The following is a 27,788-nucleotide window of genomic DNA, read 5'->3' on the forward strand; positions in this document are numbered from 1 at the left end:
GGCCGGACGAACATGACGGCATTTCTTTCTCAAGATGGCCGAATGCATGGAGGTAGGTGTTGAGGGGGGGCGGCATTGGGTACGGGAACGGTGAAGGGAATGGTGCTGCTGCTTTTTCGCCGATTGGAAAGTAGGGCAGCTTTAGCCGGAACGCGGGAGCGACAGGGCGGGGAGGCGGGGGCCTGGTGGTGGGAGGGGCGGCGGCAACTCAGTGGATCGTTCGAGGCGGGACAGCGCGGCGGCAAAATGGTGGCGGCGGCGTGTGGCCGGACACCTGGTTACCGCTCCTGGGGGACGGGGAGAGGGGATTGAAGGGACTGGGTGAATCATTCTTGCTGGTTGGGTGCAGATGGGAGACCCCACCCACCCATCTGAGAGGTCTTGGTGATTGTTGAGGTGGGGGGGGGGATACAAAAGGCCCAAAGGAGAGTGAGTCGCCGTCAACCTCTCCGGCGCCTGTCTATCATTACGTTTTCTGCCTTCTCTTAAGTGATTCCACATATCATCGGTTCGGCCAACTATTGCTTTTCTTCCTGCACCCCTTTACTCTTACTCTCCCCTACTTCCCATCCCTCCCACTCCCTGCCCCCCCCTTCAATCTTCCCACCCCTCCCACTCCCTGGGTCCCTCCTTCAATCTTCCCACCCCTCCCACTCCCTGGGTCCCTCCTTCAATCTTCCCACCCCTCCCACTCCCTGGGCCCCCCCTTCAATCTTCCCACCCCTCCCACTCCCTGGGCCCCTCCTTCAGTCTTCCCACCCCTCCCACTCTCTGGGCCCCCCTCTTACATCCTCTCACCCCTCTCACTCTTTGGACCCCCCTCTTACATCCTCTCACCCCAGCCCATCCCATCCCATCCCTCTGTCTCCTCCCTCAGGCCCACTCCTTCCACACTCTGGTCTCATGCTTGCTTAACCTACCAAAACTACCATTCACTGTTACCCCCTTCGCTCTGGCCCAATCCTCCCCCCCCCCCCACCAATTTGTTCCCTTGTTCCCTCCTTCCCTCTGCCCCCACCCCCCTCAGTTTCCTCCCTCCCGCCTTCCCCTACCTCCTCACTGTTTCCCACTCTTGCCTCTATTTCTGTTCAGTCATTGTCACCCACCTTCCCTTTGCACTGAGCTCCCATGTTCTCCTGCCCCCAAGGTGCCAGCTGCCCATTTCACACTCCTGCTCCCTATTTTGCTCATCCTGCCCTTTTCTGAATTCCTCTCCCCCCACTGCTGACTTTCTACATGTAAAGCCCCTGTTCATCTCATCAGCCCTCTCTCCTTCCTCCCCCCCCATACCCCATACACAGCCTATGCACACAAATGCTCCATCCCTTTGCATAACAGTGCTACATCTGTTCACAGTTTAATCTTCTAAATTGTGAGCACAGTTAGCCAAGTATCATTCCAGTTAATACTCCATTCCCTCAATCCTAGTCTGATTTTTTTTTTAAGGTGCAAATGCCTGGGAACATGATTGGATTGTTATCTAAATCAGCACATCTTCCTATAGTGGCATTGTTGTCATTATCCCCTTGTGCTTGCTTCTCTATACTCATTCCTTTTGACTATTTCAGTACCTGTTAATAATGCTTCTGTTCTGTGTGGCTCTCAAGTCTCTTTGTTCCTCCTATTTATAGCTCTTCATCATTTAGAAATTATTTCTCAGGTGACCTCATCTTTGCCAGCATTGAAATACACTCAGTGGCCACTTTATTGGGTACAGGAGTGGAATTTGGTGTGGGCTTCTGCTGCTGTAGCCCATTCACTTGAAGGTTCAATGTGTTGTGTCAGTACCCTGCTGTTTATTTGAGTTACTCTCACCTTCCTGTCAGCTTCAACTAGGCTGGTCATTCTCCCCTGACAAAACTGCCATTCAATGGTTTTTTTTCCCCCCACACCTTTCTTTGTAAACCCTAGACTCAGATTTACATGTTGTACGATCAAAGATGCTCTTCTGCACACAACTGTTGTAACGTGTGGTTATTTGAGTTACTATCGCCTTCCTTTCAGCTTGAACCAGTCTATTGACTGGTTCTGACCTCTTATTAACGAAGTGTTTTTGCCCTCAGAACTGCCGCTCACTTGATGTTTTTTTTTGTTTTTGAACATTGGTTGTTTGTCCACCCTATTGGTGCAGTCTTTTATCGATTCTGTTATAGTTCTTGAATTTACTAAGTATGCCTGCGAGAAAACAAATCTCAAGGTTGTATAATGTGTCATTTTTTAGCCAGAGGGTGGTGAATCTATGGAATTTGTTGCCACGGGCGGCAGTGGAGGCCAAGTCATTGGGTGTGTTTAAGGCAGAGATTGATAGGTATCTGGGTAGCCAGGGCATCAAAGGTTATGGTGAGAAGGCGGGGGAGTGGGACTAAATGGGAGGATGGATCAGCTCATGATAAAATGGCGAATGGCCAACTTCTGCTCATTTGTCTTATGGTCATCAAGACCCTGCTGCCCCCCTCACTGGACCCCCTGCAGTTTGTGTACCGTCCCAACCGTTCAACAGATGACACCATTGCCATCGCCCTCCACCTGGCCCTAACCCACCTGGACAGAAAAGACTCATACGTTCGAATGCTGTTCGTAGACTTCAGTTCAGCATTCACCACAATCGTTCCTCAGAAACTGGTTGGAAAGCTGAGCCTACAGGGCCGGAACACCTTCCTCTGCAACTGGATCCTAGACTTCCTGACTGGGAGACCCCGGTCAGTCCGGATTGGAAGCAGTATCTCCAACACCATCACACTGAGCACGGGGCCCCCCAGGGCTGTGTGCTCAGTCCACTGCTGTTCACTCTGCTGACCCACGACTGCTGCAACACACAGCTCGAACCACACCATCAAGTTCGCCGATGACACGACCGTGGTGGGTCTCATCAGCAAGAACGATGAGTCAGCATACAGAGAGGAGGTGCAGCGGCTGACGGACTGGTGCAGAGTCAACAACCTGTCTCTGAATGTGAACAAAACAAAAGAGATGGTTGTTGACCTCAGGAGGACACGGAATGACCACTCTCCACTGAACATCGACGACTCCTCCGTAGAGATCGTTAAGATCACCAAATTTCTTGGTGTTCACCTGGCGGAGAATCTCACCACAGCTCCATAGCGAAGAAAGCCCAGCAGCGTCTCTACTTTCGCAAAGGCTGAGAAAAGTCCATTTCCCACTCCCCCATCGTCACCACATTCTACAGAGGTTGTCTTGAGAGCATCCTGAGCAGCTGCATCACTGCCAGGTTTAGAAATTGCACCATCTTGGATCACAAGACCCTGCAGCAGATAGTGAGGTCAGCTGAGAAGATCATCGGGGTCTCTCTTCCCGCCATTAGAGACATATACCACATGCTGCATCTGTAAAGCAAACAGCATTATGAAGGACCCCACGCACCCCTCATTACAAACTCTTCTTCCTCCTGCCATCTGGTAAAAGGCACCAAAGCATTTGGGCTCTCATGACCAGACTATGTAACAGTTTCATCCCCCAAGCCATCAGACTGCTCAATACCCAGAGTCTGGACTGACACCAACCTACTGCCCTCTACTGTGCCTATTGTCTTAATTGTTTATTGTAATGCCTGCACTGTTTTACGTAGTTCGGCGTAGTTTTTGTATTGTTTCATGTAGCACCATGGTCCTGAAAAACGTTGTCTAGTTTTTACTGTGCTGTACCAGCAGTTATGGTCGAAATGACAATGAACAGTGATGACTTAAATTTATTTGAACTATGCTAACTCAGGAATTACTTTCCAAATATCTCCCTCTATTTCTCTTCCCTAATGATTTAACATTTCATTTTTGGTTCATCCCTATAAAGCATAGAGGGATGTCAACAATAGCAAGACATCACAAATTCAAGCTGTTAGAATTCAAATCTGATATACCAATGTTCAAATATTTAACATCCAAAAGCACAATAAAATTGAAAATGCCTCAAATCCATCCCAGTTTTTAATTGCATTAGAGAAAAGTGCGGCCAGGAATAATATGAGGCCCTTAGCCATGTTATTGAAGTTAAAAGCAAATAAAATGCAAAATACGTTAAATTGTGTGTGGCAGCCTTTGCAAAAGAGGAAATAATGGCACACTATGTACATCATTGGGTAATTCTGGAGTTGGGAAAGGCTCGGCAAACTGAATATAGTAGAGGTCGACCTTTACTAATCCAGCTACCTGTAACCCGGTTCCTTTGATAATCCGGCACTGATTATGCTTAATGTGATACTTCTGGAATTCGGCATTTTCACTAATCCGGCACTCCTCAGGTCCCAATGGTGCCAGATTAGTGAAGGTCAACCTGTACTAATAAAGGTAACAGTACTAAAGAGCCGGGTGCCCAGTACTATATTTTACTTGTTTTGAGTAGCACATTCCCCTGCTATAATATTTGGCATGATGATGATGATGGAAACAGGCCCTTTGGCCCATATAGTTCATGCTGAAGCATTTAGACTGCCTATTCCCGTCCATGAGCCGGCTGGTGGTGCAATGACATCAGCGCTGGACTCCAGAGCGAAGGTTCCCGAGCTCGAATCTGGTCCAGCCGCTCCCGGTCACACTTTTCATCCGTGCCGGGTTGAGTGTCGAGCTTGCAACAGAGCCTCGTTTAAAAAAAAAACTGTGAGAAGGACATGGGGGACCACTCAGAGAATCTTTCCTCCAAGACAACCACTTAAAAAAGTGGTCACCGAGGCTCTGGCAGAGTATGGCACACACACAAAAAATGCCCACCCATAGCCCTCCATACAGGTACCGTCCACGTACCTGTCCTACTCCTTGTGACTTCCTTGTAAATTTTCTCTGTACTCTTTCAACCTTATTTACATGTTTTCTGTAGGTAGGTGACCAGAACTGCACACTTTACTCCAAATTAGGCTTCACCAACGTCATACAACTTCAACATTGTCAATTCTCTCGATTGGTGCTGCTCCTTTGAACTGAAATACTCTGCGCTTCAGCCAAAGGTTTAAGAGAAATGGGGAAAAATTGAAGCACTTCAGGCTATTTAGCCCAAATTTCCTGTGGGTTATACTTACTAATTAGAAGACACGTGCATTGAAGCATTTTTAAAACTTCAGGGGATCGGCAGGTTGCATGGATTTGTGAAGGGCAGGTCACTGCACAAAGTTTTCAGGGGAATTTGCAAAGGACACCATGTATACACATCTGAACCAAGGTGTTCAGAGTATTGATCTGGCTATAAAATTCTTTAGCAACAGGATAGGACTGTTGCTGATTGATATGCTCAAAGTATTGAGTACATGAAGTTCTCAAAATGGCTTGATTGACAGATGACATCCTGCAAAAATCCATATTTGACTTGCAATATTTATAACAAAGTGAATTTGCTGATAGCAAGTTGGGGGCAGGAAAGTGGGGCAGTGGGTTGTGCTGCCACCTCACAGCTCCAAAAACCTGAAGCTTCCATTGTGACCTCCAGTACTGCCTTGCATTTTCATGTGATGTAGAACGGGATAGTAGTCTTCAGCCCACAGTTGTGCCGACCTTTTAACCTTAACCAAAGTGGCCTCTTGTTTTTCTTTCATCCATATGCCTATTTAAGTGACTTCGTCTGCCTCTACCTTCACCTCAGGCAGTGCATTCCACGCACTTACCACTCTGTTTTTAAAAAAAAAGTCGACGTGACATCCAACTGTGTGGGTTTCCCCTCCCACAGCTCAAGATTTGAGCCAATTTCTACTGTAAATTTCCCCAATTTTGTAGGTGAGTGGCAAAATCTGAGAGAAATTTCAAGATTCAAGTTTATTTATTACATATACATCGAAATTTATAGTAAAGTAAGTTGTTTGCGTTGACAACCAACACTTCTGGGGCGGGGGGGGAGGGTGTAGACCGCAAGTGTGGCCAGCACATTCTGGTGTCAACGTAGCATACCCACAGTAGTTGGCAAAACACGATAACAGCAAAGTGACAACTGCAAAACAAGCAACAAAAGAAGTTGATGGGGGTGGAAAGAGAATAAAGTGAGATTAGTATAAATCAGTGCATGACAGCCAGTGAAATCTAGATGGTCCAAAGGTCTTGTATCTTGCTGTAAGAAAGCAGTAGACTGGGTGAAAACACTAGAGCCTCTGATTGATGGGCAGGTAAAGCAGCCAATCATATACTGAGTGACCACTTTATTAGCTACACCTGCTTATTGCTGCAAGTACTGAATCAGCCAACCATGTGGCATAAAAGCATGCAGACATGGTGGAGAGGTCCCGTTGTGAAGACAAAACATTAGATGAGAAGAAATGTAATCTAGGTGCCAGATAGGGTGGTTTGCTTATCTTAGAAGCTGCTGATCTGGGATTTTCTCATAGAACAGTCTCTAGCGTTTGCAGAGAATGGTGCAAAAATCTAGTGATTGATAGTTCTATGGGCAAAAATACCTTATTAATAGGAGAGGTCAGAGGAGATTGGCCAGGCTGGTTAAGGTGACAGTAACTCAAATAACCACATGTTACATCAGTGGTCTGTAGAAGAGCATCTCTGAGCACACAACGTGAAGAGTCTAGAAGTGGATGGGCTACAGCAGCAGCAGATGTGGGTTCCACTGCTATGTGTAATAAAGTGGCCTCTGAATATGTACGCAGCCTAAGTATTCCTTGCTCTACACTTCTCAACTGTACATCTTTTTTCTGCCACTGCTCTTGCCAACCAACCCCAAACGTCTTTCAAAAACGAGGGAAGACCGTGATAACGCTTGGGTTACACGTTTGGCTGTTGAAATGCCAACTTTTGAGGTTGGAGTAATTTTGGGTTATTAAGCCAGAATGATGAGAACACAAATTGGGGTGTAAATGCCAGAGGTATGGGGGTACTGGATTTACAACTGAGGAAAATTTTTAAGTCAAGCCAGTGTTCTTTTCTGCAGTAGTTTTAGAATGTGAGCTTTTCTCAGCAAACTCAGGATTACGGTCAATAATTTCTGAGCCTGAACTTGTATTTGCACCTAATTTGACTTCAGGTGAGCTCACTCTCTGGTGCTCCAGATGGCAGTGCGCCGGCCAAGGCCGAGGCTGAGGACATGACATCCAAGGATTATTACTTTGACTCCTATGCGCACTTTGGAATACATGAGGTGAGTAGTGAGTGTTCAGCTAAGGCCCTTTCTGCATTTTTAGCTGAGTGAAAAAGATCCCGTAGGAGTTGTGTTATATATAGCCAATATTTTTTCCTTAATGACCCGTTGGCGTTTTTAGGCTTTCTTTTTATGGGACGAACAAGAGCTTGTGTTGTGCATGCTGGCTCTCAGATTTCTTACATTATATCAGTTTGGGAAAAGTACATTGATCTTACAGCATTTCAGGATATTGTAATAATGTAACAGTCATGTGTGGTTCTGAAGGAATTCTGTTTCTAGTATTGATGTTTAGGAGAGCACTTCATTTTTTTTATATAGCCTATCACTTAATATGACCATAACTTGGGATGGCAAACTAGGAGGTTTTGGTTCCTAGCTCTTCATTTCATGTGATGAGATCATGGCCAAATATCAATAGCCGGATATCGCACTTTGTAGCAAGAGGATTTGAATGCAAGCATACAAGTGCCTTCCTCCAAGTTGTAGGGTTTGGAGGCTCATGTTCCTTAGTGGCCCAGAGAGCTATGTTGGCTGAAGTCGGGGCTTTATGGTTTGGTTCTTGGTAGGGTCACCCATAGCAAACAGGTCAAAGAGTAAATTCCAGACTAAGTGGACCACTGATCCTCCAGGTTCAGAGGTTCAACTCAGGATTGGCAACTCTTGGCTGGTAAAATAAAATACGGAAACAGAAATGAAGAATCCTCTATCTGTGTGTGACAGTAAGGACAGACAGAGATGGAGAACCTTCACAGCTGTCCTAAATGCCAGCGGTGTAACAGGCAGTAAGTATAGAAATATCTTGCTCTATAAGGCCTTGGTGACATTCCGTCTGAAATATTGTACGCAGGTCTGGTCACCTGACCCAGTGATACAGTTGTGATCAAGGGAGTGCAGCCAAAGGTCACCAGAATTCCAGCAGTGTGGTCTTGTTTGTTGAATAAAGAAAAACAGATTGCTTTAGACTCAGAGCAGCAGTTCCCAACGTCATTTATGCCATGGACTCCTACCATTAACTGAAGGGTCTATGGTACCTAGTTTGGGAACCCCTGATCTAGAGTTTAAGAGAATATGGTGATGTTAATGAACTGTTCAATATTCTAATAGGGCTTGATGGGAGAGGTGAGGATTATGTTTCACCTGAAGCGATGGTCATGGTTTTGGAATAAGGTTTGGCCCCTTGGGACAGAGATGAGAAGAAATTTCTTCACTTGATGGGTGGTGTGTCTTAGGAATGAGCTTCCCAGGAAGGCTGTGGAGGCAGGTACTGACAAGATTTATATTGTTGGGTATCCAGGATTATGGGATGTAGGGAAGTAGGTCTGTGGTAAAAGACCATCTATGGTCTTAATTGTGCAGCTATCATGAGGGATTGAATGGCTTGATCTTATTTCTTATGTTTCTGTTGTGCAATAGAGAGTATATTTGGAGTCTGCCTTATTCGTGTCAACGCTTGAGGCTGGCGACAGTTGAGGGCCCAAGTGTGCCCTTAGCACTGAGAGCCCTTTGTGACTTTTTCCCATTGGTTTTCTTACAGGAAATGCTGAAGGATGAGGTTCGCACTTTGACCTACAGAAACTCCATGTATCACAACAAACACCTCTTCAAGGACAAGATAGTCCTGGATGTGGGAAGTGGTACAGGCATCCTTTGTATGTTTGCAGCAAAGGCTGGTGCTAAGAAGGTTATTGGGGTAAGGACCTATCTTGAGCTAGTCTCCTTTGAAGGCAGCCCTGTCTTTTACATATGATATTAAGCCAAGGGTGTATGCAGAGCACTGCCAAAGATACAATCCCCTGGCTTCAAGAGCTGTATCTAAATCGCTAAGGGGTAACTTCACTTTTCCCAAAGCTCTGAAGGTCCCCAATCAGAGCCTCATCACCGGTTGCAGTTTAGAGCCATACCCAGGACTGAATATGAGACTGGAATAATACCAGAAGAGATGAAAAAATCAGTATTTATCACTCTTCCTGAGAAACCTGGAGCAATAGAATGTGAATTACATAGGACCATAAGTTTAATGAGTCATATCACCAAGATACTTCTAAGAATTTTGATAACAAGAGCTAAAAGTAAGATACAAGCTGAAACAGGTAAAAAAAAAAAACAATGTGGTTTTGTGAAAGACAAAGGTACAAGTAACACAATATTGATGTTAAGAATACTATCAGAACGAGCTATTCGGGTGCAAAAAGATTGTTTGTTTTATCGACTACACAAAAGCATTTGATAAAGTGAAGCACAAGAAGTTATTTGAAATAGTACAGGAAACTCTGGATCTAGATTCGAAAGACCTCCGCCACTCCGAGAAGTGAGTCAATTTACGAAAATCAAGAGGCATTAGACAAGGGTGTGTTTTCTCCCCTGATTTATTTAATGTGTACAGTGAAACAACATGACAAAAAATAAGAGATCTTGGGAATCAAAGTTGGTGAAAACATCAATAATTTCAGATATGCAGTGACACTGTGTTAATTGCAAGTACGGAGGAAGAACTACAAAACTTAATTGATATAGTTGTTGAAGAAAGTGCAAAAATGGGTCTGTCAATTGCAAAAAGGCAATGTACGGTGATATCCAAAAAGAAGGAGAATCCTATCTGCAGGCTGAGAATAGATGGGGAAGACATAAAACAAGTACAGAACTTTTGCTACTTAGGAAGCTGGGTGACATCAGGTGGCAGGTGCGACATGGACATCAAAAGAAGAATAGGGATGGCAAAAGACACCTTTATAAGAATGAAGAGTATACTGACCAATACTAAACTAGGCATGACAGCCTGCCTCAGTACTGAAATGTTATGTTTATCCAGTTATGTTATAAATGTTAGGACAATATCTAATAACATGAAACAAATTGAAGCAGCAGAGATGTGATTTTTGAGGAGGATACAAAAAATATCATGGATGAAATGAATATCTAACGAGGATGTCATGAACAGAGCAAACGCAAAAAGAAATAATGTATGAGATCATGAAAAGACAACATAACTTCATTGGACGTGTGATTAGGAAAGAGGAGTTAGAATGCACGGTAATTATGGGAAAGATTGAAGGGAAGAAAGCAAGAGGAAGCCAATGACAAATGATGGAGACAGCAGCCAGAGAACTGGAAATGAATACCAATGAATTGATCCACTTGACCTGAAACAGAAGTGTCTGGGCCATGGCAGTCAAAGCTCAAACTGGGCACGGCACCTGATGGTGATGATCTAAATCACTTTGTGTTATTTTAAACAAACGATAGAGTAACTTTATTTCTTGTTGAACTATGTTACTCTGAAATCGGGGGTGTCTGTGTGCCAACCATGCTACGTGAGCCCTGGTAGCACAAGGATATGTGGCTTGTTTTACTTGGCAATTCATAACAAGCAGGCAGCGTATCCAGGGCTTGTGGGTGGGGGGAGAAGGAGAAATCACCTGCTTGGCACGCTGCTTAAAACTGTAAAACAGGAATTGAACTCGTGTTGTTTCCATGTTTTGGGTAGTTTACTCTCTTTTCCAATGTTCTTTGTTTAGTCTTTGGAATGCTTGATCATGAACGACCCATCAATGTTCAACTTTGCCCAGTTTTACATGGATTCCTTGTACTGGAGCAAAGGCCACCGATACCAGCTCACCAGAGTCCTCTGAGTCCTGAACCAATTTTTCAAATTTTCCCAGGTGTAGACCGTTTTGGCGTATCCAGGGATGAGGTCTTCGGGGCTCCTGTTAGCAATTCTGTAGCACTGGTGTTGCTAGCCCCATGTCCAGCCCTCCTCTTGCAACCGAGCTTGGGACTTTTCATGTGGAGTTGTGGACACCTTGTCGTTCTGAGTAATTATGTTCATGCTGAAGAATGGGTGTTGTAGTTGCATTTTTGATTTATTGCTTTAATGTCTTTTTTATAAGACTTTCATTTAGCTTGTTAAAAAAATCTTTTTTTAATGACAGATTGAATGCTCCAATATCTCAGAATACGCTGAGAAGATCATCAAAGCGAACAACCTGAATCATGGTAAGAATCCACAGTTCCCGAGGTAATGGGGTGACTTGTGGAACTCTTGACTTCGAGCAAGTACTCCCATACATGTTTAAAAGATTTTTCAGTGTTTTGTAGTCATTGACTGAACGCAGTATATATTCCATTATTTTATTTAGAGATCTGTAGTAGGGAACAGGTCCTGTGGCCCACCGAGCTGCAGTGGCCAGCAACCTACTGATTTACTTCCTAGTCTAGTCACAGGACAATTTACAATGACCAAATCACCTACGTCTTTGGACTGTGGTAGGGACTGGAGCACGCACATGGGAAAATCGCACAAGCTTTCTTAGAGGATGCAGGAATTGAACTCTGAGCTCCATCACCTGAGCTATCATTGTTCCTTTTCGCGCATCGGGTGGCATTTTTTTTTCCTTATCATTTGTATGGGGCCAAGTTGCTAGGTCGATGCTCAACCCAGCACGGATGGAAAGCGTGCAGGGAGCCGGCCGGATTCGAACCCAGGACCATTGGCACGGAAGACCGGTGTTGATACCGCTAGCTTCAGAGCTGTAATAGTGTTTTGCTAACCATTATGCTGCTGTGGTGCCGTGCCCTGGTTTAATGATGGGTAGTGTTTGGAGTAAATATTTGATGAAAAGAGTGTGTAACCTTTGTATACAGTGAATAGCTATGACCATAAAATATAGGAGCAGAATTAGGCCATTTGGCCCGTCGAGTCTGCCTCACCATTTCATTATGGCTGATCCAATTTTCCTCTCAGTTCCCATATCTTACCTTCTCCCTGTATCCCTTCATGCCCTGACCAATCAAGAATCTGTCAACACCTCTGCCTGCCTTAGGAATACATACAGACTTGGCCCTCACAGCTGTCTGTAGCAAAGAATTCCTCAAGATTCACTACTCTGATTAAAGAAATTCCTCTTCATTTCTGTTCTGAAAGGACACCCCTCTTTTCTGAGACTGCATCCTCTGGTCTTAGACTCTGCCACCATAGGAAACATCCTCTCCATATCCATTCTATCAAGGCCTTTTAACATTTGATAGAGTTCAATAAGGTTACTGCTCATTCTTCTGAATACAGGCGCAGACCAACAGATGCTCTGCATATGACAAGCCATTTAATCCCAGAAACATTTTCATGAACCTCCTTTGAACCCTCTCCAGTTTCAGCATATCCTTTCTTGGATAAAGTACCCAAAGCTACCTGCCCCCCACCATCTTCATATGGTCTGCAATCTGCAGCAAAGCCATCCATTCCAAAATTTAAATCATTGACATACAATGTAAAAAGAATCAGTCCCAACACAAACCCCTGTGGAACACCACTAGTCACAGGCAGCCAGTCAGAAAAGGCTCCTTTTATTCCCACTCTTTGCCTCCTGCCAATCAGCCGCTGCTTTATCCATGCTAGAATCTTTCCTGTAATACCTTGGGCTCATAGCTTGTTAAGCAGCCTCATGTGTGGCATCTTGACAAAGGCCTGAAATCCAAGTACACAATATCAACTGATTCTCCTCTGTCTATCCCTATCTTGCATGTTACTTCAAATAATTCCAATAGGTTTATCAGACAAGATTTTCCCTCGAGTAAACCATGCTGACTACAGCCTATTTTATCATGTACCTTTAAATATCCTGAACCCTCATCCTTAATAATTGACTCCAACATCTTCCCAACCACAGGTCAGACTAACTTTCCTATAGTTTCCTTTCTTCTGCCTCGCTCCCTTCTTGGAGTAGAGTGATGTTTGCAATTTTCCAGTCTTCCAGAATCTAGTGATTCTGAAAGATCATTACTAATACCTCCACAAACTCTTCAGCCACCTCATTCAGAACTCCTGGGTGTACACCATCTGGTCCAGGTGACTCATCTACCTTCAGACCGATGGGTGGCTATTGAATGGCTGGCATATAGGTGGTTCTGTGGAATGGAACCCTTGTGTAACTTGGGGACTGCCTGTGTTCTGGTGCCTTATGTTTTGTGTGCATCGTAAAGCTTTTACAGACAAAATAAATCCTTTATTTATTCCTGAAATGCCAGTTGATAGGGCAGCAGCTTGGTATCTGGCCAAGAACTTGTGTATTAATTGTGGCTGTGGGTTTATGGCTGGGACGGTCTGTTCTCAAATGCTATGGAGGGTGGCACCTTTTAATTGATTAAGGCAGACCAGTTTTTCCTTCCCAATGCCACTAAGCTGAGCAGACATCACAACAAATTACTTTTGGTATGCTGCTTGGTTTTGCAAATGCTTTATTAAGTAAAAGGGTAATGCACTGCACAGGTTGGGGGTGGGGTGGATTACGAGAGTTAAGCAAAATATGTAAATTTTGTGTTTTTGAAAGGCAGGATCAAGTGCCAGTTACCTTTGGATGATGATATACCAAGTGACAAGCTAATGGAATGGTGGGGGGTGGGGGGGGCATGTGCTTGAAATCAAGGTTGAATCTTGTCGCTCAGACTGTCTGGGTGATGCATACCGAGACAATGGAGGTTAGAAGCTGCTTCCTTGGCTTTGTGGATCTCTTGAAGGGTCTGCGTTGTGGTATTGCCTCCAGCAGATTCTCAAGATCTTCTTGTAGAAATTACTATCCTGATATATGTGGTCATTGAGATTGTGAAATTGACCATAATTTGGAACCCTTGGCATATCGGTGTCCTGTGACAATGATTTAATAAAGTTCTATGAGCAGCATTTTCAGTACAGCTTCTTGTACCGTAGAAGTAAAACTTGTGTCTAAAGTTACATCATCTTCCCCAAATAAAAGCAGGCTACTTTCTCAAATGGGACACCCAAATAAATTTGGTTGCCTAATAGTAGAACCCTACAATCCTAAACTAGATTGGAGCTTGCTTTTTGCTCTTTACTCTTAATTCAGGGGTTCCTGACGTGGGGTCCATGGACCCCTCAGATAATGGCAGATGTCCATGGCAAAAAAAAATTGGGAGCTACTCCTCTGATTGTAGATTTCTCTCAGTAACGATACAAGTCCAGGTGGCAAGTGCATTTTTGGGTGATTTCCATCCTGTGATTGGGTCAGTTATGGGGTAAAATCAGCAAACAATGCCTACAAGGTTAGGTTCACCTCTTTTTCATCCCATGATCAGACTGATAGACTAGAGTTAATATAATTTGGCAGTAGTGGCGAGATTTTGCATTTTTGAAATATATTACTTCTGTCTTTCAGTTATCACCATAATCAAGGGCAAGGTGGAGGAAGTAGACTTGCCTGTGGAGAAGGTGGACATTATCATCAGTGAGTGGATGGGCTACTGCCTCTTCTATGAGTCGATGCTGAACACAGTTATCTACGCTCGTGACAAGTGGTTGGTATGTATCGAGACAGAAAACAGAGTAATGTGTGGATTCTAGTAGCTACTTGGAAGCAGCAGTCAAGTGAAATGCGTATGTTAATCTCATCTAGATTTTGCCCCATTTCCCTCATCCCCTGTTTCAGAAATGTTAAGCACAAGATGCTGGAAATCCAGAGCAATGCCCACAATGATGAAGGAACTCCGCAGGTGAATATGCAGTTAATGCTGCCAGGTTCCTCCATTTTGTAGTTTTTGCTCAGAAACAATGATTCTGCTTTGATCCAAGGCAGGAAGAGGCTTCTTGAACCTCCAAGTCTATGACGATTCACTGAAATAGTTTAGTAGCTCCACTCCCCTACTTCCCCTGTGTTCCTACAACTTTATTTTCTCGGGTATTGTTCTGACTGCCTTGCATTGTGAAAGCATTGATTGGATCTTCCTCTGCCACTCCTGACAGACAGTAACGAACTGGAGCAACAAACTAGCTATCAGGAGCTCAGTGCGTCATGCAGCATCTGGAGGGAAGTGGACAGTTGATATTTTCGGACATCTGGGCAGGATGAAGAGTTTCGATCTGAAGTGCTGTCGATTTCCCCCTATAGATGCTGCCTGACCCACTGAGTGTGTTCAAGATGCTGGTCAATTGCATCTTGACAAAGGTTTTCGTTCATTGCCTTTAACTCTTTAGCCTTAAACTTGTTCCCTTGGATTTCCTGATTCTCCACAAATGCAAATAGTTTCTGTCTGCACACTTGCTTATTTTCAGCACCTCCACATTTCCTGTTAACCTTCAATGCCCTAAGGAGCAAGGGCCACCAGACTTAAAAAGTTACTTCCCAGAGCAATAAGGCTGATCAACACCTTTACCCACGAACTCACCCCACCACTACTGCTTTGACATTTCCCGTTATACATACCTTACATACAGACACTCCTGTGCCCAATGTCACTTCATGGACACGCAATCAATCTATGTATGTGAGCTATTTTATGTATTTGTATTGTGTATTTTTTCTTATTGTGTTTTTCTTTGTGTTGCATCAGATCAGGAATAACAATTATTTTGTACATACCTTACATACAGACACTCCTGTGCCTAATGTCACTTTATGGACATACAATCAATCTATGTATGTAAGCTATTTTATCTATTTGTAGATTTTTTCTTCTTGTGTTTTTCTTTGTACTACAGGAATAACAATTATTTTGTTCTTTACACTTGTCTACTGGAAGTAACGTTAAATAATCTTGAGTCTTGAATCTTGAGAATCACAGCCTCTCCTGCCTCTCAACACAAGACCTTCACCCTTAGTATGTGTTACTCTGGATTTCCATTATCGGTATTTGTCTTCATCCCCAGACCCCAGTCCAGTATATTCTTCCTAATAGAGATGGCCAGCAGATACAATGCCAATTTGTGGTTATGCCGATTTTAAAACCTTTATAAAGTTTTAATTTCTCCTGCAATTTCATTTCATCATGTTGCAGAGGTTTGGCCCCAGAGGCACAGCTTCCACGGGTACCTCACTTGCACCAAAGACCACAGCAGGGATGTTGGCTGGATTTTTTGAGTACGGTGGTGTACATCAGTCCACGAGGAATCGATCCAGCTATCATTGCAGATGTTGCTGAGGTAGTTTAGATCAGAATCAAGTTTATCGTCACTAACCATATGTCGTGAAATTTGTTGTTTTTCAGTAGCTAGTACAGTGCAAGACATAAAGTACTATGTTACAATAGGAAATAATGAAAATAAGTGCAAAAGAGCACCTACTGCACAGAGTCTTGTCATCTTCAGAAGTTTTCGGATGACTCTGCCATAGTTGGATGCATCAGCAAGGGAGATGAGGCTGAGTACAGGGCTACTGTAGGAAACTTTGTCACATGATGTGAGCAAAATTATCTGCAGCTTAATGTGAAAAAGACTAAGGAGCTGGTGGTAGACCTGAGGAGAGCTAAGGTACCGGTGACCCCTGTTTCCATCCAGGGGGTCAGTGTGGACATGGTGGAGGATTACAAATACCTGGGGATACGAATTGACAATAAACTGGACTGATCAAAGAACACAGAGGCTGTCTACAAGAAGGGTCAGAGCCGTCTCTATTTCCTGAGGAGACTGAGGTCCTTAACATCTGCTGGACGATGCTGAGGATGTTCTACGAGTCTGTGGTGGCTAGTGCGATCATGTTTGCTGTTGTGTGCTGGGGCAGCAGACCGAGGGGAGCAGACACCAACAGAATCAACAAACTCATTCGTAAGGCCAGTGATGTTGTGGGGATGGAACTGGACTCTCTGACGGCGGTGTCTGAAAAGAGGATGCTGTCTAAGTTGCATGCCATCTTGGTCAATGTCTCCCATCCACTACATAATGTACTGGGTGGGCACAGGAGTATATTCAGCCAGAGACTCATTCCACCGAGATGCAGCATGGAGCGTCATAGGAAGTCATTCCTGCCTGTGGCCATCAAACTTTACAACTCCTCCCTTGGAGGGTCAGACACCCTGAGCCAATAGGCTGGTCCTGGACTTATTTCATAATTTACTGGGATAATTTACATAATTACTATTTAACTATTTATGGTTTTATTACTATATAATTATTTGTGGTGCAACTGTAACGAAAACCAATTTCCCCTAGGATCAATAAAGTATGACTGTGACAAAAGTGGTGAGGTAGTGTTCATGGACTGTTCAGAAATGTAATGGTGGGAGGGAAGATGTTTCTGAAACACTGGGTGTGGGCCTTCAGGCTCCCTGATGGTGGTAATCAGAAGAGGGCATGTACTGGCTAGTGAGGGTCCTTGCTGCCTTTTTGAGGTGTCACCTTTTAAAAATGTCTTCAATGCTAGGGAGGCTAGTGCCCATAATGGAGCTGGCTGAGTTTGCGAATCTGGATATGCATTAATTAAAAATAGTACGTTTGGGTGGATTGGTTGTTTAGCCGCTTTATTTGATTAAACAACTGTATTCCTCATTTGTGATTGTGATAAGTGCAGGTGTGTCTTTATTGAGTCTCAGTTGATTCATAGTTTATCAGTATTCATTTAGGTTATAAGCCAAGGTTGTACTTGCTGCTCTTTGCACTGCTGGGGTTTAGGGGAGTAATGAAGGGCCTCCAGCTCTGGTGGTTTTCAGGGCTTCCTACATCAAGTCAGTAATTTCCTCAGTTTTCGGTGCTGTCAATCGTGGAAGTCCCGGGTGGAGACTCAGGAATACCATCACACTAAGCTGTAGAAAGGTTCTTCATTGCTGTTTCCGTAACAATTTTGTTTTACCAATCACGGTTGTTAGCCCTGAGCCGAACCTGGAGGACCAGTGGGCCACTCTTAGTCTGGCCTCTACCCTTTGACCTGTTTGGCATGGGTGATCCTACCAAGAGCCAAAGCGTAAAGCCTTAACTCCAGCCAACGTAGCTCTCCAGATCACTGATGCATTCAAGCCTGCAAACTCTAATGTAAGGTAGTGGTCCTCTTGGAGGAAGCTAAGGTTGTAGTTTTCATTTAATACCTGAACCTGCAACATATGTCAAGCCCACCCTGGGCACCTGTTGCACATTGATTTAAACTGAATAAAATGTCATTTATTTCTTCCCCAGCGACCAGATGGCCTGATTTTCCCTGACCGGGCTGCTTTATATGTTACAGCCATTGAGGATAGACAGTACAAGGATTATAAAATACACTGTAAGTTTACAAAATTAAATGTGTATTTTGTCGTGTTAGAGACATTCCGCTGTTGAAATACTGCTCAAATGTATCCACTTACATAAAACAGCAGGGCTAACTCCGACACAAACAGCAACTAGGGATGAGAGTTTTGATTAACTGAAATATTCAAGAATTTTATCCAGGAACTTGTTTGGTCCACCTGCCTTCACTGTAGTCACTGGTAAATGACATTGGTCAATGGCATATGGGTGACTTGTCACCGGTGATATCCACGTGTAAATCCCACCCGTCGTCAAGATTGCTCGAAACTTTCCCAATTTTATGAGGAGTATACTGTGGAAGTTCACATTCTCAGAGCATGTGTTTCAGTGGCAGCCCCAGTGACAATGAAATGATTGCATGCTATCTGGAGAGAAATTCCCTGCAAAGGATAGGTCAGTATGGCACTTAACACAGTAGCATTGTACCTTGATATTGAGTCTGGAGTGGAACCAATCCCACAAGCTTGCTCATTCTCTTCAGTTAACAGGATATTTTTAAGACCTTAAGATGTAGGAGCAGAATTAGGCCACTCAGCCCATGGAATCTACTTTGCCATTCCATCATGGCTGATTTATTATCCCTCTCAACTCCATTCTCCTGCCTTCTCCCCATAATCTTTGACACTCTTGACTAACCAAGAATCTCAACTTCTGCTTTAAATGTACCCAATGATTTGTCCTCCACAGCCATCCTTGGCAATTCCAGAGATTCGCCACTCTCTGCCTCAAGAAATTCCTTGTTATCTCTGTTCTAAATAGATGCCCCTCAGTTTTGAGGCGCTGCTTTCCAGTCCTAGACTCATCACATTCACTGTATATTGGCCTTTAAATATTTGATACTTTTCAGTATTTCTCTTCCCCCTCCCCCTCAAAAAAAAAACTCTAGCGAGTGCAGTCCCAGAGCCATCAAATACTCAATTCCTGGGGGCATTCTCATGGACCTCTTCCAGGCCAGCTCCAGTGCCAACACATCTTTCCTTAGATAAGGGGATCCAGAACTGCTCACAATACACTCAAGTGCACCTCAGCACTACACCCCTGTTTTTATATTCTAGTCCTCCCAAAATGAATGCTACATTCCACTTGCCCTCCCTACCACTGACTCAACCTGCCAGGTAAACTTTAGCACGAGGGCTCTCAAGTGCCTTTGCAACTCTTGATTTTTGAATTTTCTCCCCATTTAGAAAATAGTCCACATTTTTATGCTTTCTGCCAAAGTACAGGTCCATACACTTCCCTACACTATATTCCATCTGCCACTTTGCCCATTCTTAAGTTGTCCAGATACCCTGCTTCCTCAGTACTACCTGCCCTTCCACCTGTCTTCATACCATCTTCAAACTTGGCCACAAAGCCATCGATTCCTTCATCCAAGTCATTGAGATACAACATGGGGACTGGATGGGCTGGGACTGTTTTCCCTGGAGTGCAGAATGCTGAGCAGTAACCTTAAAGGTATATAACATTGTGAGTTATGGTGACTAGTTAGCCTTTTTTCCCCCCAGGGTAGGGGAGCTTAAAATCAGAGGACACGGGTGTATGGTAGGAGGGAGAAAATTTAAAGAGAGAATGCGAAAGGCAGGTTTTTCCCCCTCAAAGGTGGGTACAATGTACATTTGGACAGGTTCGTTGATAGAATATGGGCAAATGACACAGGAAGATTCGTTGGGCTGAGGGGCCTGCCCATGCTGTATAAATGGGGTGGCATTGTTAGCGTAATGCTATGACTGCACCAGTGACCCGGGTTCAGTTCTGTCACTGTCCATAAGGACTTTGTATATTCTCCACATGACTAGGCGAGTTTCCTCCCGCACTCCAAAGACCTCCCAGTCAGTAGGGTAGTTGGTCACATGGTCATGACTGGGCAGCAGGGGCCCACTGGACTAGGAGGATCTGTTATTGTGCTAAGTAAAAAAAAATACAGCATATAAGGGTAAAATTAACAATTTTCCTTGCCAAAGGATAGTCATAGAAAAGTACAACACAGAAACGTGCTTCAATTCATCTAGTGTGTGCCAAACCATTTAAATTGTTTACTTCCGTTGATCTGCACCCATACCCCTACCATTCATACACCTATCCAAACTTTTAGACGTTGAAATCAGCCGGTATGCACCACTTGCGCTAGCAGTTCATCCCAAACTCACCACTCTGGGGAAGTTTCACCCCATGTTACCATTAAATTTTGACATTTCACCCTTAACCCCAGACTTCTACTTGTCCCACCCAACCTCAGTTTTTGGGGGGTGGGGGGGGGGACTGTTTGCATTTACCTAATCTATACCCCTCATAATTTTGTATATCTCTATCAAATCTCCCCTCATGGAATAAAATCCTAACCTTATAACTCAGCGACATCCTTGTACAGTGGCATGCAAAAGCTTGGGTGCCCCTGGTCAAAATTTCTGTTACTGTGAATAGCTAAGTGAGTAAAAGATGACCTGATTTCCAAAGATGACACATTTTAATATTTTAAGCAAGAATACTTTATTTCCATCTTTTACAGTTTCAAAATAACAAAAAAGGAAAAGGGCCCAAAGCAAAAGTTTGGGCACCCTGCACGGTCAGTACTTAGTAACACCCCCTTTGGCAAGTATCACAGCTTGTAAATGCTTTCTGTAGGCAGCTAAGAGTCTTTCAATTCTTGTTTGGGGGATTTTCACCCATTCTTCCTTGCAAAAGGCTTCTAGTTCTATGAGATTCTTGGGCCTCCTTGCATGCACTGCTCTTTTGAGGTCTATCCACAGATTTTTGATATGTTTAGGTCGGGGGACTGTGATGGCGATGGCAAAACCTTCAGCTTGCACCTTGAGGTAGACCATTGTGGATTTTGAGGTGTGTTTAGGATTATTATCCTGTTGTAGAAGCCATCCTGTCTTCATCTTCAGCTTTTTTTACAGATGGTGTGATGTTTGCTTCCAGAATTTGCTAGTATCTAATTGAATTCATTGTTCCCTCTACCAGTGAAATACTTCCCGTGTCACTGGCCGCAACACAAGCCCAAAGCATGATCGATCCACCCCCATGCTTAACAATTGGAGAGGTGTTCTTTTCATGAAATTCTGCACCCTTTTTTCTCCAAACATACCTTTGCTCATTGCGGCCAAAAAGTCCTGTTTTAACTTCATCAGTTCACAGAACTTGTTTCCAAAATGTATCGGGCTTGTTTAGATGTTCCTTGCAAACTTCTGACACTGAATTTTGTGGTGAGGACGCAGGAGAGGTTTTCTCCTGATGACTCTTCCATGAAGGTCATATTTGTGCAGGTGTCGCTGCACAGTAGAACAGTGCACCACCACTCCAGAGTCTGTAAAGGTCTTTTGCAGTCAAACGGGGGTTTTGATTTGCCTTTCTAGCAATCCTACAAGCAGTTCTCTCGGAAAGTTTTCTTGGTCTTCCAGACCTCAACTTGACCTCCACCATTCCTGTTAACTGCCATTTCTTAATTACATTATGAACTGAGGAAATGGCTAGCTGAAAGGGCTTTGCTATCTTCTCATAGCCGCCTCCTGCTTTGTGGGCATCATTTATTTTAATTTTCAGGGCTAGGCAGCTGCATAGAGGAGCCCATGGCTGCTGATTGTTAGGACAAGGTTTGAGGAGTCAGGGTATTTATAAAGCTTTGAAATTTGCATCACCCGGCCTTTCCTAACGATGACAGTGAACAAGCTGTAGCCCTAACAAGCTAGTTAAGGTCTGAGACCTTGGTAAAAGTTAGAGCTCAAATTTCTTGGGGTGCCCAAAGTTTTGCATGGTGCTCCTTTCCTTTTTTTCACTCTAAAATTGTACAAAACAAAAATAATACACTAACCTTGCTTAAAATGTTGAAAAGAATGTTTCATCTTTAACCTTATGACTTTTGGAGATCAGTTCATCTTCTACTCACTGAACTATTCACAGTAACAGAAATTTTGACCGGGGTGCCCAAGCTTTTGCATACCACTGTAAATTTTCTCTGCACTTTCTCAGCCTTATTTACATTTTCCCTCTAGGTAAGGTGGCCAGACCTGCACACAACACTCCCAAGTTAGGCCTCACCAAAGTCTGATTGGATAGTGGATGTCTGGGCACTCTTACCTAAACAGCTTTCATTGTTTCAAGTTATTGACTGAGATGATCAGATATTATCATAACACGTGGAGCAGAATTGGTTATGGGATTTAATGATGAAATGGCCTTTTCATTGCTAACTGTCTGTTTTTGTCCACAGTGCATGGATGTTCATAGTGGAACTGATAGATGTTCAGTAATGAAAATTATTTAATTTTGTTGTGTATTTATTTTCTAGTTATTAGTGCACAAGCTGGTAATTTGAATCCAAGATGCCTAGGAAAAAAAATTTAAATGTTGTTACAAAACTGGTTTTAAGTTTAGTACTTGATGGCAGTGTGAATCTGCAAGGATAGAATTTTATACTTAGTGGTAAACTGCCCATTTCCCTTTGCTTTCCTCCTGCAGGGTGGGAGAATGTCTATGGTTTTGATATGTCCTGTATCAAGGACGTTGCCATCAAGGAGCCACTAGTGGATGTGGTGGATCCCAAGCAATTGGTGACCAATGCCTGTCTCATCAAGGTTAGTAAGTGTTTTTTGTATTTGTAAGTCCTTCTGGACACGGAAATTGGGGTGTAAAGGTAAATTGATTAATGGAACTTCAGTACATCTGTGAAAACTTTTTAAGGGAAATGGTTGTTCTGCTATTGAATGGCAATTAGGCAGCCTCCGGCTTGGGTTGAATAAAAGATGTTGGGGAGGTGAGACTGTGTGGCAGAGTATATTCCTATGGTTTGGCTACTGACTTGTCTTTCCATTCAGGAGGTGGATATTTACACAGTGAAAGTAGATGACCTGTCCTTCACATCCCCTTTCTGCCTTCAAGTTACACGCAATGACTACATCCACGCGCTAGTAGCATACTTCAACATCGAGTTCACCCGCTGTCACAAGAGGACAGGGTTCTCGACAGGTAACCAAACGGAGCTTTCAGGTTCTTGGATCATGTCAGACTGGTTAAAATTTTGAAATTGCATTGTGCTGGGTGTTGGGGGAAGCTGCTGGCTAGAATTACTTTTTCAAAATCCCTCCAATTTCTCACTTCCAAATTCCACCACCTACAGCCTTTGTAACCTTTGCTGTCTCTGACCTTACTGACTTTCCTATCAGTCTCCTACACTCTACATCTGTCTATTCTATGTCCCTGACATTGACCTTCACTGTCAGCACATCATCAGTTGTCTTTTAAATATCTGTCACCCTTCTTTATACTCTCTAAACTGAGTAAGAGTAGGGGTAGGCTCCTCAAGCCTACTTCACTATTTAGTAAAATGGTGGCTGATTAGATTGTAGGCTCAGTTTTACATTCCTGACTACTTTCTTTGATAATCAATTATCTATCTACCAGCACCTTGAATTTATACAAAGATTTTCCATTGTCTGTCTAAGAAAGTGTTTCAAAGGATATGCAATTGCTCCCTCTGTTTTCTAGTCCCAGAGCTCAGCTGTGCAACATTTCTTCTATGCTTTATGGACCCAGGCTGAGTTACATGGTTCCTCTTTGAGGGCGTTGTCACCCTATATTCACTCAGCTGCAATGCTACCAAGTGCGCACGGTGGCGTGGCGGTTAGTGCAGCGCTGTTGCATTTCAATTCCAGCAGCATCTGTAAGGGGTTTCTACTCCTCCCTGGTTCTCAGTGCTCCAGTTTCCTCCCACTGTCCAAAGATGTACCAGTTAGTAGGTTAATTGGTCCCTTGATTAGGCCAGAGTTGAAACTGGGGGTTACTGGGTGGCGTGGCTCAAAGAGCCAGAAGGGCCTGTTCCGTGCTGTATTTAAATAAAGATAGACCGTCTCTCTGCTGACAGTTGGAATATTTGTGCTGATGGTATAACCTGCTTGTTTAATTGCAGCCCCTGATGCCCCTTACACTCACTGGAAACAGACCGTTTTCTATATGGAGGACTATCTGACGGTCAAACGAGGCGAGGAAATCTTTGGAACGGTTGGCATGAAACCCAATGCCAAGAACAATGTAAGTGGAGAAAGTATGAGAATGTGCACAGAGGTCCCCTGTTACAGCTACATTTGGAGCACAGTACAAAAGACACAAGATGTAGGGGTGCCAGATAATATTTTACAAGAATAGTCCCTGAATGAGCCTTTGTTCTGGATAGGATCTGAAAGATGGAATGCTGTTGGCTTGGATCCTCTGCTATTAATCCATGTGAGCAGTAGCATTGGTAACTAGTGGTGAACATGTTTCTGGTGAGCACTGGGCAGCTTTAATTTATAGACACAGGAGGAGTCTGATCCTCTTGTCAATTTTCCCCACTTGCCTTAATTTGATTCCCTCTTGTGTCCAGAAATCAGATCTCAGTCTTCCATGTATTCAGTGTCTCAATATCTTCAGCTCTCTAGTGGGGAGAATTCCTAAGTTTTGCAATCCACTGATCTTTCTTATTCCTAAATTGTTGATCCCTTGTAGTACTGAGACTGGTTGTTGGTACATTCACCATTTCGGTGTGTTGAAGTAATTGTCGTCATCGATTAAGAAAATAATGAAAATGACTGGGCCCAGAACATGTGCACTGGTACAACTCGAGCATTCCCTTTATTTAACTTGAGAACGAGGAGAACATCGTAGCCCTCTGCCACCCGCTGTTCTGAAGCTTGAACAGAAAGCTGTTACCTTTATCAGTTAGGGGTCCTGATTACTGTAAATTGTATATTTGAATTCCTTGCAAGATCAATCACCATTCATGATAGAGTTGTTAAAGTCAATCAAAACTTCAAGCAGATACCTGATATTTTGAAGTTAGTAAGAACAAATAGAGCTTTAGTTGCTGGGTATGTTTCACATCCTTCTGTAATCTCATCTGTCTCCGGCACCCCCTATTGTGTAAAGCATGGTTCCCAACCTTTTTTTTGTTGCCATGGACCTGGACTATTAACCAAGGGGTCCTTAAACCCCAGGAAGAGAGCCACTTTTGTAAAGGGATGCAATGTCTTAGGAAGGCCTGTCTCAAAAAGTTTCACTACAGAGGCATTCCTTGTTTGACTTGAGTGCCCACTGCTACAGTCCATCTGGTTTGTGGTAAGCTGTGATGTCTCCAGCAGACTCACTTAAAAGATTCCACTTGACTACAACTGCCCCAAGCTATCTTTGCCTTACTGCAACTCTCACAGTGGTGGGAAGAAGCTGCATCTCTGCTCAGTTAAGCTTGAATATTTCAATAAAGTGGAGAAAATATTAATATTTGCAACTTTCTTTCCCTCCCCAGCGAGATCTCGACTTCACCGTTGACATCGAATTCAAAGGACAACTGTGTGAAATGTCCAGTTCCATTGACTACAAGATGCGTTAGATCCACCTCTACCCGCCCACCCCTCCAGCCATACGCACCGTCCACATCGCACCATTTGCAGGCTCAATTGCAACTACTGTAGTATCCGATATGTAGATAATTTTGTTTTTCAAAGGAAACTGCTATTTGGTTGTGTGACTGACTGTCCTCCAAATTGGTTGACCTTCATCGGCATGGCAACTGATGGGAAGTGATGGGAGAAAGAGGACGTCTAGAATTATAGTTGCCATTTGAGTTACTCTGAAACCATTCTTAGGCTGCTTTATCGTTTTTGATTGCTTTTCAGACAGAAACATTTTAATGCAAATGTATGATACTAATCTATCTGTGGGGGAGGAGTGGTTAAGATCTAGGTTATGCCATGAAAAGAGCTGTGATTTGTTTTAAAAGAATGGTACTTCAGTTTTCTGTGAATTCTTTAATTTGGCAAGTCATTCATTCATCGACAAAGCGATTCTGGCACATCTTTACAAGTGGATCTTAGTTCTGCGTAGGTATCTTTGGGACCTTGTTAACTGTTTGGAGAACTGTTGTATAGTGGAGAGCATCTCAACATGCAGTATTTATGAAGAAGGCTGTTACTGCAGAAACCATCTTGCAGAGAAGGCAGGGTAAAACTGAGATCTCAAACCTTAGCTGAGCAAATGCATTTGAAGTAAGGAATTTGGTGGTTATTAGTCATTTTCTGAGCTGGTTTCCAGTGTGGAGAACCCAGAGGCCTACCTGCCAATTCTGTTTTGCCTTCCCCCACCCCCCTCTAGTTTGTGTTATTGATAACATCTCGGGTTAAAATATGACTTGCTACAAGACATTGGATTGTTAATGGGGTCATAATGCCCTGAGATTACATATGAGAAGCTGCTGATACCTTGTTCGCTCTGATAAGTTGTCTGTCCTCTTTAAAAAGTTGTTCAGCATAACTACATCTTCAAGAAATTGAATAATTTCCCCCCAGTGACTTATCCAATCATTAAATCATCAATATTTTGAAATTAGCCCACCTTTTTTTTTTAAAACATGTTTAGCATTACCTTCCTCAAGGAATTGCCTTGTGACTTTAGTAGTAATTCAGTGACTTGAGTCTAATACATACCATATCATTACTCATTTATTCCCTGCATGAGGCTCTTGTTTGTGGAGCCTCCAGGTCTCAATTTCTTGGGCAAAGATTTGTGGCAATGTGCTTTGCCCCTGATACTGCAAGGGTCATTACTGTGAAGCATGGCACAGCCAAGTCAGAGATTCCATAATCGTAATTCCCTTAGCAAATTAAAATATTTGGTCGATTGGAGTTTGTTGCATAGCTGATTAGTTATCTGTTGTGAAACGTGGGGTGGGGTGAGAAAATTTTGAAGCTCCTTTAAACAAGGAGGCTCTGTTCAAACATTTCCTGGGAGTGGGTCTGTGATGCCTCATAAAATTTCCACCTTTCAGAAGAGTTGTTTTAAAAAAACATGGAAATGGTTATGCATCCCTTTTTTTTCTCCTAACAGCCCCCACCCTGAGAAAAATCACCTCATTATTTCCCCCCCGACAAGTGTACTCACATTTGGCAGCTAGTAATTGTAACAAGATAAGAAAACATTGCAAAGTGATCTGATTCTAGCACACACTAGGAGTCATAATCTGTGCTGTTTAATTCTTTCTTTATAACTGGAACAGTTATTTCAGCATAATCCTATTTCCTTAGTGAATCATCTGGAGAAATGGGGTTTTAGTTACTTTTGGCACCCGAGACTAGTTTTGGGCTTAAAACACTAATTTCTTTTTGTCCTTTCTCCAATTGGCCTGGACTGTTTCAAGAGCCAGCCTTAAAAGTGGATGTCATTTATGATTGGTGACTCACCACCCAGCCCCCATTCACTGCATGCACACTAGTCGTGCTTTCTTAATCTTGCCAGCGGCTGCTTTGAGTGTGACCAGTGTTGACAAGCTCCCCTGCTTGTGGTGACTGCCCAGTTTTGCTCCCGGCGTTCACTGTCCAGCAAAGGCCACTCCAAGCTAGAGCCCTGGTTGACTTACCACTTTCTACTTATCACAACTTCAAGCGGCTTACGCTCATTTTAACTCCTCTACTCACCGTCTGCAATGTGCTGCTTATTTTGAGTTCCATAGAGATGGCACGGCTCTGGACTGTGTCATTGTTGTGCAACTACCCAGTTAGACCAGTGCCAGTTCCAAAGTTATCCTGTCACTTTATATTTAGACAAGGCTATTCTAGGGCACAGCGTCACCGGCGCATACATGTTTGCAACCTATTGGTCTGGGGATGGGGGAGGCAATAAGGTGTTCAGTGGGGGTGGGGTAGGGTAGGTGATGGGGGGAGGGGGGTTTGCTGGTGTTAGT

The 27,788-nt window shown here is 43.6% G+C and overlaps 1 protein-coding gene across 1 annotated transcript; it reads left to right on the plus strand.

Annotated features, from left to right (window-relative positions):
- On the plus strand, nt 1–27,737 carry prmt1 (protein arginine methyltransferase 1). The gene is made up of 10 exons (XM_072271511.1): nt 1–52; nt 6,964–7,077; nt 8,615–8,770; nt 11,010–11,073; nt 14,247–14,389; nt 17,969–18,056; nt 22,541–22,656; nt 22,897–23,047; nt 23,988–24,109; nt 25,359–27,737. Exons 1-10 carry the CDS (start codon nt 35–37, stop codon nt 25,440–25,442), a joined length of 1,056 nt encoding a protein of 351 aa, XP_072127612.1. The 5' UTR covers nt 1–34; the 3' UTR covers nt 25,443–27,737.
- The last annotated feature ends 51 nt before the right edge of the window (nt 27,738–27,788 follow it).

The sequence above is a fragment of the Mobula birostris genome, chromosome 11, assembly GCF_030028105.1.
Source record: "Mobula birostris isolate sMobBir1 chromosome 11, sMobBir1.hap1, whole genome shotgun sequence".
Taxonomy (NCBI): domain Eukaryota; kingdom Metazoa; phylum Chordata; class Chondrichthyes; order Myliobatiformes; family Myliobatidae; genus Mobula; species Mobula birostris.

What these genes read in the sequence shown, in the direction of transcription:
- prmt1 (XM_072271511.1), top strand. An exon ending in AGCGAACAACCTGAATCATG is followed by an intron (nt 11,074 to 14,246) that starts GTAAGAATCCAC and finishes TCTGTCTTTCAG; the next exon opens with TTATCACCATAATCAAGGGC. An exon ending in AACCCAATGCCAAGAACAAT is followed by an intron (nt 24,110 to 25,358) that starts GTAAGTGGAGAA and finishes TTCCCTCCCCAG; the next exon opens with CGAGATCTCGACTTCACCGT.